Here is a 15778-nt window from a genome sequence, read left to right as displayed (position 1 = left end):
GAGAAGCAGGCCCCCTCACTGAGCCATGCCAGAGCTACTGCTGCTGGAAGGGAGCCAGATTAGAGCTGGAGCACTTGCCTCGGCTTTTTCCCCTCTCAGAAAACCAAGCAGAAGCCACCAAACTTAGACACCTACCTGAAATGCATTCAGATTTTGCCGACTGCAAACCCCTGCTCTGAATTACACCTAGCCTCAGCAAAACTCGTCAGCAAAAGCACACAAGAGTGACTTCGGAACATCCTCTTCTTTGGCTGAGTGTTTGTGCTGCCCTGAAAGAAGATTCATTCTTGGATCAGTGATCTCATAATGTAAAATACAAAACCCTTCAAAAAGAGACAAATACATAAGGCGGCAGCAGAGTTATAATACCCCTCAAATGACACGTTGCTTTGTCTTAGGTAAATTCCTAATCTGCCTTCTCCAAGGGCCCTCCTGTCAACTGAACACACATTTCTCAGGCTAACACCCTCCAAAAGCAATTGTAAAACCTGTACCTATTTCTGTAAAATTTGTCACGTAGCAGCCTCAAATCACACCCAAATCACAATTCTGATTTTTAAAAACACTTCACCTACCTGTTGTACAACTCTCATCACACACCAACAGGGATCTTGTATGCTGTTTACTCTTAGTGTCCTCAGCTGCTTTGCACTCAGGCTTGTGAAGCAAAGCAATAATTTAGCAACGTCGGCTCGTTTGTTAATGTCTCCCCTAACATGACCTCTAGTCTCACCCTGATTTCTTTCTGGATGGATTTACAGCTTGGTTCTGTCTTCCTGCAGCTGAATAAGCACCTGACAGAAACGCCCAACCGAACAGTCACATAATCATTTTGAAGCAGTCAGGGAAATCTTGAGGAAAGACTCAAGAGCTTGAAATGGCCAAGAGCTAGTAGGGAATAAATCAAAACTTTGATACCTCCATACACCACAAGGACGACAATTCAAGAATCACCAACTAAACAAGAGGCCGTAAGTAAACAGAAAACCCCATTTTCATTATGATTTCACTCTAATAAACAGGCCTTGCAATTTCTCAAACGTTTTTTGTGTGTGTTGAAAAGAAATACTGCCTTAGAAGGTAACCAAATCTTGTTTCATAGTTCAGCATTGCCTAGTCAATTAAAAGCTATTCTTTCTATATATAAGCAGCAACATTATGAGACTCCTTTAGAGATACAAAGACTACCGCATCAAATAATACCTACAACCTTACACCACAAAGCATGAAATTCAACTCTGCTATCATTGTATTACCACCACGGCAGCGCTACAGCATTTCTGAAATCACACTCTCCTCCAAGTCACTGTGTCAACAGACAAGCCAGTCTGCTTCAAGCACCAAAGGGCTAAAATGGAATGAAACAGCTCAACCAGCTCAGATGCATTCAAACGTAAATTCTAGCGGTGCTTCACTTGACTTTGCTATTGTAGTCAAAATTTTACTCTCTGTATTTTACAGAACAACAGAAAATCGTAGGCGCATTTTTGGGTTCAAACAAAAGTTTGAATCCTTGCCTTTCAAGCTCTTACTATGTAAAGGTGCAGGACATCAAGAGATGACGCCCATAGTCTTGCCAAATGCAACGAGATTTCTCCTTCAAAAGGCCTAAAGAAGTTGTCCAACCTTAGTGCCACCACAGCCCATTCGAGGAGTTGATCCTTCTGCTATTTTCAATTAAAAGTCAGGTTTCCACTTCCCCCAAGCATCACACCATAAACCACTTAAACTTCCTAGATTGTACCAGCAAACCTTTACAAACCGATGGCTGAGCACAGGAGCACACAAAAGCCCTCAGAGAGAAGAACACCGGCAGGCCTTGTTCATACACCTCGCTGAGCACAACCCCTCCAGAAGAAGAGGCAGAAAGACTAGGTAGGCAGCTTCAGAGCCAGCGCCCACAGCTGGCACTAGCCACGAGCTGCAGCGCTGCTGGACGTTCGGCTTCTGAACATCTGCATCAGCCGCTTCCACCTGCCCATCACCCCCCTTCACTCCGCAGGCGGAACGAGGAGCCTGGGCTGACCCTGACTCCCCAGCAGCTGCCCAGCCTGGACACCCAGCCTGACGCAGACGGAGGCTCGTGCGGAGCTCCCCACGCCACAGGAGCAGCAGCCTGTACAGACAGGGTGGGTGGCTGGCAGGCAGGCAGCCCGGCAGCTGAGCGCCTTTCTGCAGGCAAGACACGCACGTCAGACCCCGTGAGAAAGGGTCGTTCTGATCCCTACCAACTCCAGGGAAGACAAGCATCGCGCTGCCTGCGAGCCAAACACCAAGGACACTCCACTGTCTTGTACAGCAAGTTAGAAGTTGTTTCTGATGTTTCTTGCTCCTCAAAGAAAATGTCAGTGTAGACACAAGCGATTACACTTTATTTCATTCTGTATTTCAACTCTCAAACAAGTAATTGGACAGGCACCTCTCTCAAGTCACCTACGTGACTTCTGACAATGACTGTTTGGGTCCAACACCTCTGAAAAGAGACACAATTACATTTCTCTCCTTTTTAAAAAAAGAAAAAAAGAACACAGATGTAATAAGAAGTTCTTGAAGCTTATTAGCAATCATTACTAAAGGTATAGAAAGGAAAAAAAGCCATTAAAAAGTTTCACATGGAAACAAATAGAAGATGGCCAAATCACACTTCCTTTGCAGACCATAGTCAAGTGTCTTCTCTAACCAAGATGAGGTAGAAACGCCTGGATTATGCAAACTAATATTACAGTTTACGGCTTGAGAAGCCAGGGATTTCCTACTCTGTTTCTAATAGCTGGAGAACTAAACCACTTCACTGTTTACTTTGTGATGCCGCATCCGTGATTTGGCAGAGCCTAAACATCTTCTTCAAAGAAAATCACCCTGAAGGAGTTAACCTCACACACAGAAAGCCTGATACCTGCCAGACAACCTCAGGCTCTACAGTTTGTAAGAATGAACAGTTACTCATGCATTACATAAATATTATTACATCATATCTCGTACGTATGCAAAGTTAGAACTACAATAAAATAGGTTCCTCTGTTTTAATATTGTATCTATTAATCCCACTCATCCACTTAATTTGGAGCTGTAGATGCATCAGGTCACAACAGCTTTAACATCTTGCATTCCTCTGTGTCTAAACAGGGAACAGACAGATAATTCTAAATACAAAAAAAACCAACGCACCACCACCAACAAAAACCCCAACAAAAACATCTGCTCTACCATAATAACTGGGTGAGAGGACAGATACCATTCCTGTGCTATTTCATTACGATTTTGTCTTGCCTAATATCTAATGTATACATCAACACCTCACTTTCAGGATGTAAGTAAAAAAAATATGCAGAAATACCTTCATTCCCAAGGTCAGCATTACACAACGTGAGTATAAAAGGGATCACAACAAGGATGCTGAACATGGCTCACATCTCAAAGAACACGGCTTTTTTTCCAACTCAGTAATTAATGCATGAATAACCTACAATAAGTATTACATTCATTTTCCTAAATATTAAACCCGTTAGAAATTTGTTCCGACGGTCAGAAACACACTTGAGTCACGGCAAGACCGTAACCCTGAGCCCATAGAGAAGGGGCAATGAAGAAGTGGGATGTGACATGTGGAAGTCTCGGGGGCAACACGGGGCCAGTGGTTAGGACGTTCCCTTCTGCAGCGCAGCACCAGTGCCCGCCGTTGTAGGCACTTTGTACCACGCTAGCGTAGGACCAACATAAAACCCCCACTTTGCAAGTCCCGCACAAGTCTCCCTCGTGACTACGCCCAGAGGTTTCCCCTCGCACACTCACCCTTAGTCTTACGCTAAAGGGGGAGATGAAAACACAGTAATTTGTGCCCCCCTGTGCTGCACAGTAATCCCACCCCTAAATTCCACTCCCCGTGGCTGAGCGTAGGCTGTATCTAACAGACCCCAGCCTGGCACGAGTAAACCTGTCCCCACGGCATTCCAAAAGTCTGGGCAGAGACTGACTGCTGCTCCTGGCCCCGGCAACTCGGACCTGGGGGTCTCCCTCTTCACCACCTGACGGTGCTCTTGGCAAGCAAGCTCTGGTTTGAGCACCTCCCCAGCAACCCACCAGCACAACTGGTCTTGTACCAGAGAGCTGCCCTTTTTCCTGACAGAAGCAAGGGGCTCGAGGATCTGGAAGACCAGCGGCCAATTATCTTTCCTGAACACAAAACAACCCCGCAGACCCTTACTTCAGCTGATGGCAAACTCCTTCCGTTCACAGCTCAGTCCTTGCACAGTCCTCACCATCCTCCAGGAAAGTGGGTGGGCCTGGAAATAACTGGGTTCTCTGGACATACACACACTGTTCACCTTGAAGGTGTACTGATAGCTGCACCCACAAGGTACCCCAGGGGTCACAGCATACAGGCCTTTTCTTCTGCCAGAATAAAACACACAGCGCGCACCCAGCAACCTGTACCGTGAACTCTGATCTGAGAATCAGAGCTTTTAAGATCTCCAGTTGCTGAGACTCCTGAACTGGTAAAGCACGGTAGAGGTGGAAAGCTTTTCCAAGAAATTGCTCTGCCTACATTGTATTTACGTGCACAGGCTACGGGTATTTAGAGGTTCTTATTCGTGAGTGCCTAAATTTTAACCAAACCTTCTGAACCACAGCAAGTTCTCCACTACCTCAGGGTTCTTTGTTTTCGAGGAGACTTTCACACTTTGAATCAGCCTGTCTCTAGATAGACGAAGCTAGCCATTTCTCTCCCCCTTCGTTGCCAAAAAAAGCTTGTTTGATGTTCCCCTGACATGGAGGTGTTTCTTAACTGACCTGCTCCCGTTTCTCCAATCCCACACGTCGGACCAGTCCATAAGTATCGCCTCGGGGTTGCTCAGCCACAGCTTTCCAGGCTCAGCTTCTCCTCGTCCACCAAGCACCTCGTAAGAAAAGACATAATTACAAAAGTTACTGCCATTGCAAAGTTGTGGGATTCTAACTGGGCAGAAGAGTTCCCCAAGTCATCCTACTACCCAATGTTACAGCACCCTCAAACACAGGGCTCAACTGGCGGTTCACAGGAAGGTTGAACACTCCTGCCCCAAGCACAGCCACACTCAGAAGCACGAGGAACACCTTTGGGGGCTGCAGCAGTTTTGGCTGTCTAATTGCAATCCACGGGCTCCAGTCCGTTAGAGTTTGCATCCAGCAGCGTGCCTGGCTACGTCACCCCTGAGGCATGACTCTTCCCAGTCCTTCTCCCTCCACCTCTACCAGGAGAGTTGTTTCAAGGGACACAGGAAAAGATGTGTTTTAAAAAAATAAAAAACCACAAAACAAAACAAGAGATAATTCTAAAGCCTCACTGATTTACGTGAGTGAGCTTAAAGCTTTGCAGAAACTTCAGGCAAAGCACCTAGAAACTGAAACCTGAAATCTTCTTTGCTGGAGGCACCTACACCAAACTGTTCAGAAACTCCACCCAGAAGGGATCAATTCCTTAGTACTGCCTTTTTATTTGGGTTGAGGTTTGGGAAACTGTAGAACAGTAGGTACACCAGAGACATCAGAGAGGACTTCTCTGAAGGAAGGTGAGGCTAAGAACGCTTCTGAACACACTGTAAACAATGTTGAGTCCTCCGTACTAAGTAAAATACCACCAGCACCCCTCAAAACCCACAACAGCAAGCAGCAAGTGTTATTGACACTGGCATTACTGAAGCTACAGAGAACTGTGCCTGCTGCAACTCAACAGCTGAAATTTTTACCTCAGCGACAAAGCCAAAAGCTAGAACATTGTCTTGCCATGGAACACATTTATTTGCCACTTAAGAGCCCACCTGAAGTCAAAACTGTTGGCTGCGTTCCCACAGCTTTCAACAGCCACAGTTCTCCTAAGGAAGACCTGCTGTGTGCTGCAAGAAAGCACAATCAGGGACATTTATTGTCATTTTGCTTCAGTTAAACACAACCGCATCTCCGAGTCCAACGATTCAGCTCTGCCCTCACTCGCTTCCCGGCGAGGTCACCTGAAGTACGGCGCCACCGCCAAGGTGACAAGTCCCGAAAGCTGCGGCTTCCCAGTTCAGCTCCCAGCCCCCATCGTCTGCAGTTACGGCCGTCAAGCACTTCCCTCCCTCCCTCCCTCCCTCCCTCCCTCCCCGGCAGCGCCGAGATGAAACCCTCTCACCTCCACCCCGTCGCGGCCGCCCCCGGCAGGCGGCTCTCCGAAGGCACGGGGCGGCCAGGGAAGGGGAGCGGTCCCGGCGGCAGGGACGCAGAGAGCAGGACCGGAGGCCCCGCAGGCGGACGCCGCGTTACCTCGCTCCCCTCCGGGGCCCCGCAGCGGCGCTCCCGCCGGGAGAGGCCTCCCGCCCGCGGGGCTGCAGCTCCCTCGGCCCGGGCCGGGGCTGGTGTCGCGCAGCCGCAGCGCCGGCCCCGCCGCCGGACGGCGAGGCGGCCCCGGCAGCGCCTCTTCCCCCGGCCTCTCACCGCAAGTGCGAGCGGCGCAAGAGCGCAGGCGCCGGCGCGGCGCGGCGAGGGCGGCCCGGGGCGGGGGGGGTCGGGGCGGCCCCTCCGCTGCCGGGGGGAGGGCGGGCGCGTCCGGGCCGCGTCTCCCGCCGTGACGGCGCCTGCGGGAAAACGGGCCCGGGGCTGCGAGCGTCCCGCCGGCGGCTTCTGCGTTCGGTCCCCGCTGCGGCGATGAACGCTCTCGCGGGGCAGCGGGCGGGAGGCACGCGCGGCTCCCAGACAAAGCCGCAATCAGGCACAGGGTCGTCAGCCACCGCCGGGGCTTGGGGCCTGACCCCAACCTCTGACGCGGCTGCAGAGATGACAGGTGGGAGGTGCCCTTGGGCCAGCGCCTTGTAGCTCCTTTTCAGCTGTTTTTCATCTCAAAACGGAGAGCGCGAGCTGGGGAGGCTCGTGTGGCGCCGTGGGGGATGTGGCTGGGGAGCTGACGTAGGCAGGATCTCCCTGCGGTTCCTTCCCTCGGACAGAAATCAATCTGAAACTCGACTTGCCCAGGTCAGTTCTCCTTCCTGGTGGCAGTGTGGGATCCAGGAGCAGCGTCAGGAGTAATAAACCTCATGTTCGCCTCCGTGGTCAGAGCGGAGGCTTCTGCTTATCCACCTCAAACACCCACCACACCCCACCCCCCCGCCCCCCTTTCTTTTTTACCTTCCAATCTAAAGCTTATTTTCCTCTGTGAGAGAAGTGGAAAGCACTGTTTCTGTGCAGTACATAGTTGTAAGGTGATGGCTCGACTTGAAACCGAGGAAACGGTTTAAACCATTTAGTCTTGACGGTGCTGTAAGCCTTTGTGTTCTGTCTTGATGGTCACTGCTTTTTAATCGAGATCAAGCTCGTTTTGTACTTTAGATACATGGAGGAAAGGATTGTAGAAGAGTTAGATTTGTGGGATAACAAAAGGAGGTTAACTCATCCTACTTCTCCCTATGGGAGTGGGAGTGGTTTGCGGGGGTTTTATTGTGCTTGATATTGATGTCCTCGACTGTCATTTAAAAATCCAGCCAACAAAGAAACCAAACCCAAAAACCACAACCAAAAAAGGTCAACCAAAAAAAAAAAAACCCAAAACTAAAAACATACAAAAACCCAGACTGTTTTGGATTTTGAGTTTCAGTGGGTTTTTTTCACTATGATGAAAATTCTTGGTTTAAGACAGCTTATAGTAGCTTCTCTGTGCCTCCCTACTTCTGGCAAATTTGGAAAATTGAAGCCTTGTTCTACATCCATTATGTTCTTAAGTTTAGGCTGTAGAAGTTGTAGGCATTGGAGCATCTGAAACTTGGACTATTTTTTGTTTTAAGTGTGTGTTTTAAGAAAGTATTAGTCATGTTTTTAGTGCCATTTGTGTCCAGAAAAGTCACAGAATCACAGGCTCTGCTGAATTGTGCATCTGTATATCTCTTTAAATGTGTGTTTTGAAGCTTAATTTGCCTCTGCGTAGTTAAAATCTTGATGTTTACCCAAACTGAGTTTTTAGTGAGGCCACTTCACCTCCAGAGCCTGGGAAGCATTTGCTGAAGCAGTGATGTAACTGAATCCAAGGAAACTCACTAACGACTTCAGTGTTGTTAAGCAGGGCTTCTGTATTACGGCGCCGGGCAGCACGAGGGATGGCTCCTTCCATCCGTGCTCCAACGGGCTAGCAAAACACATCAGTCCCTGTACACAAAAATCATACATATCCCTCAGATTTCCTGAGAAGGGCAGTCTTATGGTGATGAGTTCCCAGCGTTCATAGTCTTCCTCAGCTGTCCTCTAGTTGAATCCTCCTTCTGGAGCACAAGCCCGGGCCCCTTTTCTGATGCAACCTTTTGTAACAAGCAGTTGTGTACTAGAGGTGTCTCCTTGATGGCTGGAGCTTTGTCTCCTTGATGTCAGGCAAGATGTTACCTATTTATCAGCTTTGCTCAGCAAATAGCTAAAGCCATCCTTGCAGGGGAAGAAAAACTCAGGAAAGATGCGAGTAAAGTTTTTCTGTATCTTAGTCAGGGATTGTCAGGGGTTGAACTCTTTCAGTATCGTGAGGGCTCAATAAGCCCTGATAAAATAGATTGGAAAATTAGAGGATGGGGGGGATTTTAAAGAAAAGCCCCCTTGGGTGCGTATTAGTGCATTGGGAGGAAATTGGGGGGCCACTGGGGGGTTGGTAAATAAGAAGACCCTGAGCAAATATTGTAACCAATGGAGGCCCCTTTATGTACTGGTTGATGGGGAAAATGGCCTTTTAACGGAACTTTGAAAGATAACACTTTGTTGCAACTCATGTTATTTCTACACCGAAAAGGAATGTGGAATCAACCCAGCGTCCCAGGATCCTATGGTTCTGGTGACAGAAAGAGATAAAAATAAGCAAGAAGAGAAATTAAAATGATGGTGTTCGGTATGTAGCACTGGACAGAGAGGTTTCAAAATTGGCTTGCAGAATGAAAGGCTGGAGGATTATTTGCTTCCGACCGAAAAAGAAGGTGATAGGGAGGAGACTGTGGCGCTGTAGGGGGCGAAGAACCAGAGGCAGGGGTCAGAGAAGAGATTGTAAAAAACCTCAGGACCTTGACTGGGAGGATGTGGATGCGATGTTGGATGTGGTGTTTTAGTGAGTCGGAGAAACAGATGCTTGTGAGGGCAGCTAGAGCTCAAGTACAGGCTCTAACCTTGGCTGGGACTCTGCTGGAACAGCGGATAATCACGTTCCAGTTACCAATCCCGGCTGGGACCCCAACCAAACAGGAGCCAGGAATTGATTAGTGCGGTATTGCTGGAGACTGCTTGGCGAGTATATCGGAATAGAGACAGTCAGAAAGAGAGAATAATGGGCAAAACACTTGCTGGTGCTACAGCAGCTGCTTTGCGCAGGGCAGGAGGTCAGAAACCCCTCTGAATAAGGCTGAGAGTTGTAAGAAGTGGTGCAAGTGCCCCCACCTAGAGGCAGTCAAGCCCTCTTAAAGGAACAGTGTGCTTGTTGTAAGCAAATGGGGCATTGGAAAAGGAATGCCTGAGACTGGGCAAATCAGTGACAGCTGCCAACATGGAAGAAGATTGACTGGGACCAGGGGAATCCTCCCTAGCGGAACCCTTGGTAAAAGTTCAGCTAGGGAAAGAAGAGAAACCTGTAGAATTTTTAATAGGTACATGTGCCACATTTTCAGTGTTAAATCAGACTTTATTACCTGTGAGTAGGCAAACTGTTAATATTATGGGAGCAACTGGGCAGGTTGAGAAGGCTTTCTTTCGGAAACCATTAAAATTCAAAATTGGGAAAAGTGTAGGGGTGCATCAATTCCTCTGCCTGCCTGAAGCCCCTAAACCACTTTTGAGAAGGAACTTCCTAGAGCAATTGAATGTCAAAATAAATGTTAACAATGGAGAAATTGAATTTACAGTACCAAAGGAAAACCACACTGAAATCTTAACTTTGGCCCTCACTGTACCCCAGATCAGAGAAGAAGAAATTGTACAAGAAATAAAAGACCAGGTATACCCAGGAGTATGGGCCTTGGGAATACCTGGAAAGGCTAAAAATGCAGAATTGGTTGTTGTTAAACTGAAAGAAAGAGCATGACCCGTCAGGGTAAAACAATATCCTTTGAAATTGGAAGACAGACAAGGAGTGCAAAGTATTATAGGCGAATTTATAACATTTGGGTTATTAACTGAATGCTCCTCAGAGTATAACACTCCTATTCTGCCTGTCAAGAAGCCTGAGGGTTGGTACAAGACCTGCGGGCAATAAATCAGAGAGCTGAAGATTTCCAGCCGGTAGTGGCAAAACCCATACACCTTATTGACTAGTTTAAAAGAAACCTATGAATGGTTCACAGTATTAGGTCTGAAAGATGCATTCTTTTGCCTCACCTTGGCCCCCGAAAGCCGCAATTTCTTTGGATCTTTTCCTCAAAACCATGTTTTCACTGACTGATTTGTTCTTGCCCATCTCTTAGTCTAACCAAGCAAGACGCTCTGGTGGTACTTTCCGGGGCAGGATGTTTCCCTTTCACCAGTCTGGCGGTTTTCTTCTTGTTCAAAGGAACAGTCACTAGTAAGGTGTGCATTGCTGATAGACCACATGGTCCGGCGGATGAAGCAGACCCTGAATCTTGGGAAAAAACAGGACTGGGGTCTGGAAAAACAGGACCAAGCTTTGAGAAAGTAACTCTTGCTGACAGACCACTTGGTCCATCAGACAAAACAAGAGGCCCTGAATCTTGGGAAAAACAAGGCTGAAAGAACTCAAGGTTTGGAAATCCTGTGAGAATTTTGTGAAAAACGAGGCCGAAAACCAAAGCCAAACACCAGGGCCAGACTGGGGAAAGAAAAGGGAAGAAAACCTCCATCACTAAAGAGAGAAAAAGAAGGAAAAACGCTTTCTTCGCTTGCCGTACGTGAGCTGCGCGGGGCGGCCCCGTCTGCAGGCGCCCCCTCTGGAGGCCGGGCGGGCCAGAGCTGCCCACGCTGCCGTGCGCTCCGGCTGCAGTAGCGGCCCTTGGGAAGAGCCAAAGCTTTCCGAGGGGGCTGCTCTGCGCCGGATTTGGTCAAAAGCTCTCTGGCCGTCAGCCTCCGGAGGCATCCAGGTCTGCGGGACTCGTCCCCGTCGCACATGGCTGCTTGCCGGCCACGGCTGAGACCGGGTTGGCTCTTCCACCCCCAAACAGGCGCATACTGCCTGTAGCGGTGATCTTCCCCGGTGTTCGTGTTTTGGGCAGGACCTGGAGGCAAACGGCTGTGGAGAGCAGGGTGGCAGTGAACTTCCCAAAGAGGCCGTCATGCCACGCTTGTTCTTTTCCTGCTGGCTGTGAGCAGGCAGCGCTCGGAGGCAGGCGCCGCTGCCTGCCACGGGGCCTGCGCGCCCTCGTTCAGCAGGGGTCAGTCAGGGGAGTCTGATCCCGGCTTCTGCCTCCCCTCCTGCTTGGAAACCCCCCATGTTGCTGACACCCCCACCTCCAACCCCTCCGAGAGGCCACCGTGCCCCACACCCAGAAACGGCGGCTCTGTGACATCAGCCCCAGGGCCAAGGACACCTCAGGCAGCGTGACTGCTGCGGGCAGTACGTCGGCGGCTGCGCTGGAGGCAACAAGACCTCGTTCTTGCAGCTGACACGTGCCGCCGGCAGCGATGAAATTGCTCGCCCTCCTCGTCCTGCTGGCCGTGTGCCGGCCTGCGCACGGCATGTGGGCCAGCTGTGGGTAAGTGGGCCGAGGCTCTGGGAGGGAGCTCGGGCAGCCCTTCCTGGGCTTCACTGGAGGGGGCCCGCCTGTGCCCCGTGGCCACCCCACAGCTTCCCGAACCCCCTGTGGGAGCCTCAGCTCCTTTCCAGCACCCAGGCCGCTGGCACAACCCATCTACGGGGCTGAAGCGGACAGAGGGCTGGAGGCACAGCCACGGGGTTCCCTGGCCCTGCCGTCCATGCAGCCCCTCGGGGGGAGGGAAGACGGCTGACCTTCAGCCTCAACAGCAGCACAGCCGTCCAGCAGCACACTCATGAGTTTCTTCTTACAGCGGGACCTGCGGGCTCCGGCCCATGGCGGCTCACTATGGCATGTCACGTGTCGTGGGTGGTACGGGTGCCCAGCCAGGGGCCTGGCCTTGGATCGTCAGCATCCAGAACCCCTGGAAAACGGGCACGGGCCACGTGTGCGGAGGGTCCCTCATCAGCCCGCAGTGGGTCCTCACAGCAGCCCACTGCTTCGTCGGGGCCAGGTAAGGAGGACCAGGGAAGGGGGCTATCCCCACAGCACCAGCAGGCGCCCTGTCCGCAGCACCACGAGCTCCTGCCATCCCGGTGCCTTGCAGTGCGCTCGGTGCCGGGGCACTGGCGAGCCCAACTGAGAGACTGCTCCGCAGAAGGCTGGGCTCGTGCCACCGCTTCCTAGCAGCCTCCAGTTCCATGTTCCTGGTGCCCAAGGTGTGCTGGGGCACTGGCACCCTCCGCAGCGCTGCTTTCCTCCCTGCCTTGGGAAGCAGAAGGCAGGGAACTGGGAGGCTACTGCAGCACGGGGCTCCGCTCCCTCTGAGCCCTCTCTCCACCTGCCTTCCAGGAATGTGGCCATGTGGCGCGTGGTGATCGGGGCCACCCACTTGGCTCAGCCAGGCCCTGAGACCCAAGTGCGCAACATTCAGCGGCTGGTGGTTCACGAACACTACCGTAACGGCACGGAGAGGAACGACATCGCCTTGCTGGAACTGGACCAGCCTGTCCAGTGCGGCTACTACGTACAGCTCGCCTGCGTGCCGGACACCTCGCTGAGAGTGTCAGGGCTGACGAACTGCTATGTCAGCGGTTGGGGTGCCACCATGGCAAGATGTGAGTTCCCAAACAGTGCTCGTGTCCCGAGGGCAAGCTCGGCGCGCTGGGGAGGGCGGGCTGGGCTTATGGCAGCAACGGCAGCAAAAGCCAGAGTCGGGCTGTGGGGACGTACGGCCACGAAGAGAGGCGCCCGAGCCGTTAGCCAAGGCGAGACGGAAGGGCAAGCCCGGCACAAGGCCTCTGCAGGGGCAAAGGCAAGCCCTAGGGAAGGGCTTCAGCCAGACAGGGGAGGAGAACTGGGAACAGAAGGGCTGCTGCCGGATAACTCCTTTCTGTGCTCACAGCTGGAGGATCGACCGCTGTCCTGCAGGAAGCCCAGATCCGCCTCATCGATGTCAAGCTCTGCAACAGCAGCCAGTGGTACAGAGGGGCCATCCACCCCCACAACGTGTGTGCCGGCTATCCGCGGGGCGGCATCGACACCTGCCAGGTAGGAGCGTGCTCCACGCCAGCCCCCAGCAGCACAGGCAGCCCTGTCGCCAGCGCCCAAACGTCCCCCGGCGTGTGCTGCGCCCGGCAAGTCGCCCTCCCGCCGCTGGGTCCCCACCGCTGTCGGGGCTCGCCTCCCTTCCCCGTCTGCAGGCCCTTGCCTAGCGCCCGCCTTGTCCCAGAGCCCCGGCACTCTGCCCAGAAAGGCCACCCAGTGCTCTTGCCCCAGCCCAGAGCTCCGGATCCCAGTCCTGGCACGATCCCACCTCCACTATCCACTGGGGCAGAGAGGAGAGAGCGCCCGACCTTGCAGGCCCACCAGTCCCTCCCGGACAAGGCCCTGCAGGCTCCAGCACCTGAGCAGAGCCTTTCTGGGCAGTGGGTACGGCTCTGGCAGGTGCCGGGAGAGAGAAGGAGCCCGCCACAGTGCTCCCGGGGCCACCCAACAACACCGGAACCCTCTCTCTCTCCTCCGCTTCGCTGCAGGGTGACAGCGGTGGTCCTCTTGTCTGCCAAGACAACCACGCTGACTACTTCTGGCTCGTGGGGGTGACCAGCTGGGGGAAAGGCTGCGCCAGAGCCAAGCGGCCCGGAGTCTACACCTCCACGCAGCACTTCTACGATTGGATCCTGGCACAGATGGGACTGCGCCCAGCAGGAACGGCTGCTCCAACGCCACAGCCAGTCTTCACCTCAACCCCCGTGCAGAGGCCAAGGCCAATCCCAACCCAGTCGGGCAGGTTTAGGCCCTGTCAGTTTCCACGGCAGAAGCTGCTGGAATTCTTTAACCTGCTGCAGGAGCTCCTGCAGGTCCTAAGGGGGATCAAGGCTTGAGCAGCAGGAGGAACAGGAGCCAGTGCAGCCTGCAGGGTAGCACCACCCTTTCCTCCTGGGGCAATGCCTGCTGAGATGCAAAGGCAGCCTCAGTGCCAGAGGCCTGCTCTGTCCTGCCCATGCTCCTCTCCGGGCACGCACTTGCTGCGCTCGACTTAGTTCTTGAAATAAAGTCACCAGTTGTCACAGCTGACCACGCTTCAGTCCAGTTCAGTCTCCTGTGCAAGGCAAGGACTTCCACGGCAGGCCCCTGCGGCAGGAGGCTGCGGGCAGACAAGTCGGGCCCAAAGGGGAAGCGTCACACCAAAGGGCTGAAACTGTGCCTGGACAGAGGGGAGGGTGCTGGGAGCCCCCATGGGGTGGAGAAGACGGGCCCCCGAGGCTCACAAGAGGACAGGAGACAACGACGTGCCACGCAGACAGCCGTGGGGGCACGCGTTAAGGCACGCAAGCCCATGCTTAGGGCCTGGCTGGGGTGGTTTGACCCTGCTTAGGTGGCAGGTGCCCACCGAAGCCGCTCTATCACTCTCCCCGTCCTCAACTGGACAGGGGAGAGAAAAATAGAACAACAGGTTTGTGGGTTGAGATCACGACAGGGAGGTCACTCAGCAAGAGCTGGTTCTATGAATTGGAAAAGACCCAGGATGGTGCAGGGCATGTGCCACAGGACAAGTTCAAAAATTCAACCATGAGGAAGACTCGGACCTTCATCCCCAACGACCACCAAGGACCCCCGACGGAGGCGTAACTTGGGAGGACTTAGGCGGGACTATGGGAGGAACTTATGTTAGTGAATTCCTGGAAATAATTGGAATAACCCAACCTTTTCTTAGAAATGTAATGAATAAACACAAAAGCTGTAAATACAAGGCAAGAATCCTAACACTTGGGCACGCACGTTTGGAAGGAGCCATCCCCCGTGCTGCCCAGCGCTGCGATAAAGAACTCCTGCTTAATAACACTGGGTTGTTAGTGAGTTTTTTTGATTCACTGTCACGGGCGAAACAGACTCGACTTGGGAGAACAAATGTAATTTATTACCAATTAACTCAGAGAGAAGCACTGAGAAATAAAACCAAATCTTAAAACACCTTCCCCCCACCCCTCCCTTCTTTCCTGGGCTTAACTTTGTTCCCGATTTCTCTCCCTGCTCCCCCCTGAGCATCACAGGGAACAGGGAATGGGGGTTGGGGTCAGTTCATCACCCTGCTGTACCTGCAGCTCCTTCCTCCTCAGGGGGAGGACTCCTCACACGTTTCCCCTGCTCCAATGTGGGGTCCCTTCTAACAGCAGACAGTCCTCCATGACTTCTCCAGCGTGAGTCCTTCCCAGGGGCTGCAGTTCTCCATGAACTGCTCCAACGTGGGTCTCCTCCATGGGGTGCCGTCCTTCAGGAACCGACTGCTCCAGCGTGAGCCCCCCTCACGGGGTCACCAGCAGCAAACCTGCTCCAGCGTGGGCTTCTCTCTCTGCACGGGCCACAGGTCCTGCCTGGAGCCTGCTCCGGTGCAGGCTTCCCACGGGGTCACAGCCTCCTTCAGGTATCCACCTACTCTGGCCGAGGGTCCTCCACGGGGTGTAGGCAGTCATCTGCTCCACTGCCCATGGGCTGCAGGGGGACAGCCTGCCTCACCGTGGTCCTCACCACAGGCCGCAGGGGAATAGCTGCTCTGGCGCCTGGAGCACCTCCTCCCCCTCCTTCTTCACTGCCCTTGGTGTCTGCAG

At 52.6% G+C, this 15778-nt stretch overlaps 1 protein-coding gene and 1 long non-coding RNA gene across 2 annotated transcripts; one reads left to right on the top strand and one right to left on the bottom strand.

Moving 5' to 3' along the window:
- Positions 1-157: 157 nt before the first annotated feature.
- On the bottom strand, positions 158-6168 carry LOC147412649 (uncharacterized). The gene is made up of 4 exons (XR_015184183.1): positions 6149-6168; positions 5799-5873; positions 4792-4898; positions 158-269 (listed from the first exon to the last, which is right to left on the bottom strand). It is a non-coding gene; the product is annotated as an uncharacterized LOC147412649 (long non-coding RNA).
- A 4384-nt stretch (positions 6169-10552) lies between these two features.
- On the top strand, positions 10553-14119 carry LOC147412648 (acrosin-like). Its single transcript, XM_086481128.1, has 5 exons — positions 10553-10635; positions 11983-12183; positions 12522-12802; positions 13081-13220; positions 13706-14119. The coding sequence occupies exons 1-5, from the start codon at positions 10553-10555 to the stop codon at positions 14051-14053; spliced, it is 1053 nt and encodes a 350-aa protein (XP_086337254.1). The 3' UTR covers positions 14054-14119.
- The last annotated feature ends 1659 nt before the right edge of the window (positions 14120-15778 follow it).

This window comes from Leptosomus discolor, unplaced genomic scaffold (assembly GCF_034619465.1).
Source record: "Leptosomus discolor isolate bLepDis1 unplaced genomic scaffold, bLepDis1.hap2 HAP2_SCAFFOLD_45, whole genome shotgun sequence".
NCBI lineage: Eukaryota > Metazoa > Chordata > Aves > Leptosomiformes > Leptosomidae > Leptosomus > Leptosomus discolor.
The sequence above is the reverse complement of the archived record's forward strand: the minus strand, read 5'-3'. Positions and strand labels throughout refer to the sequence as shown.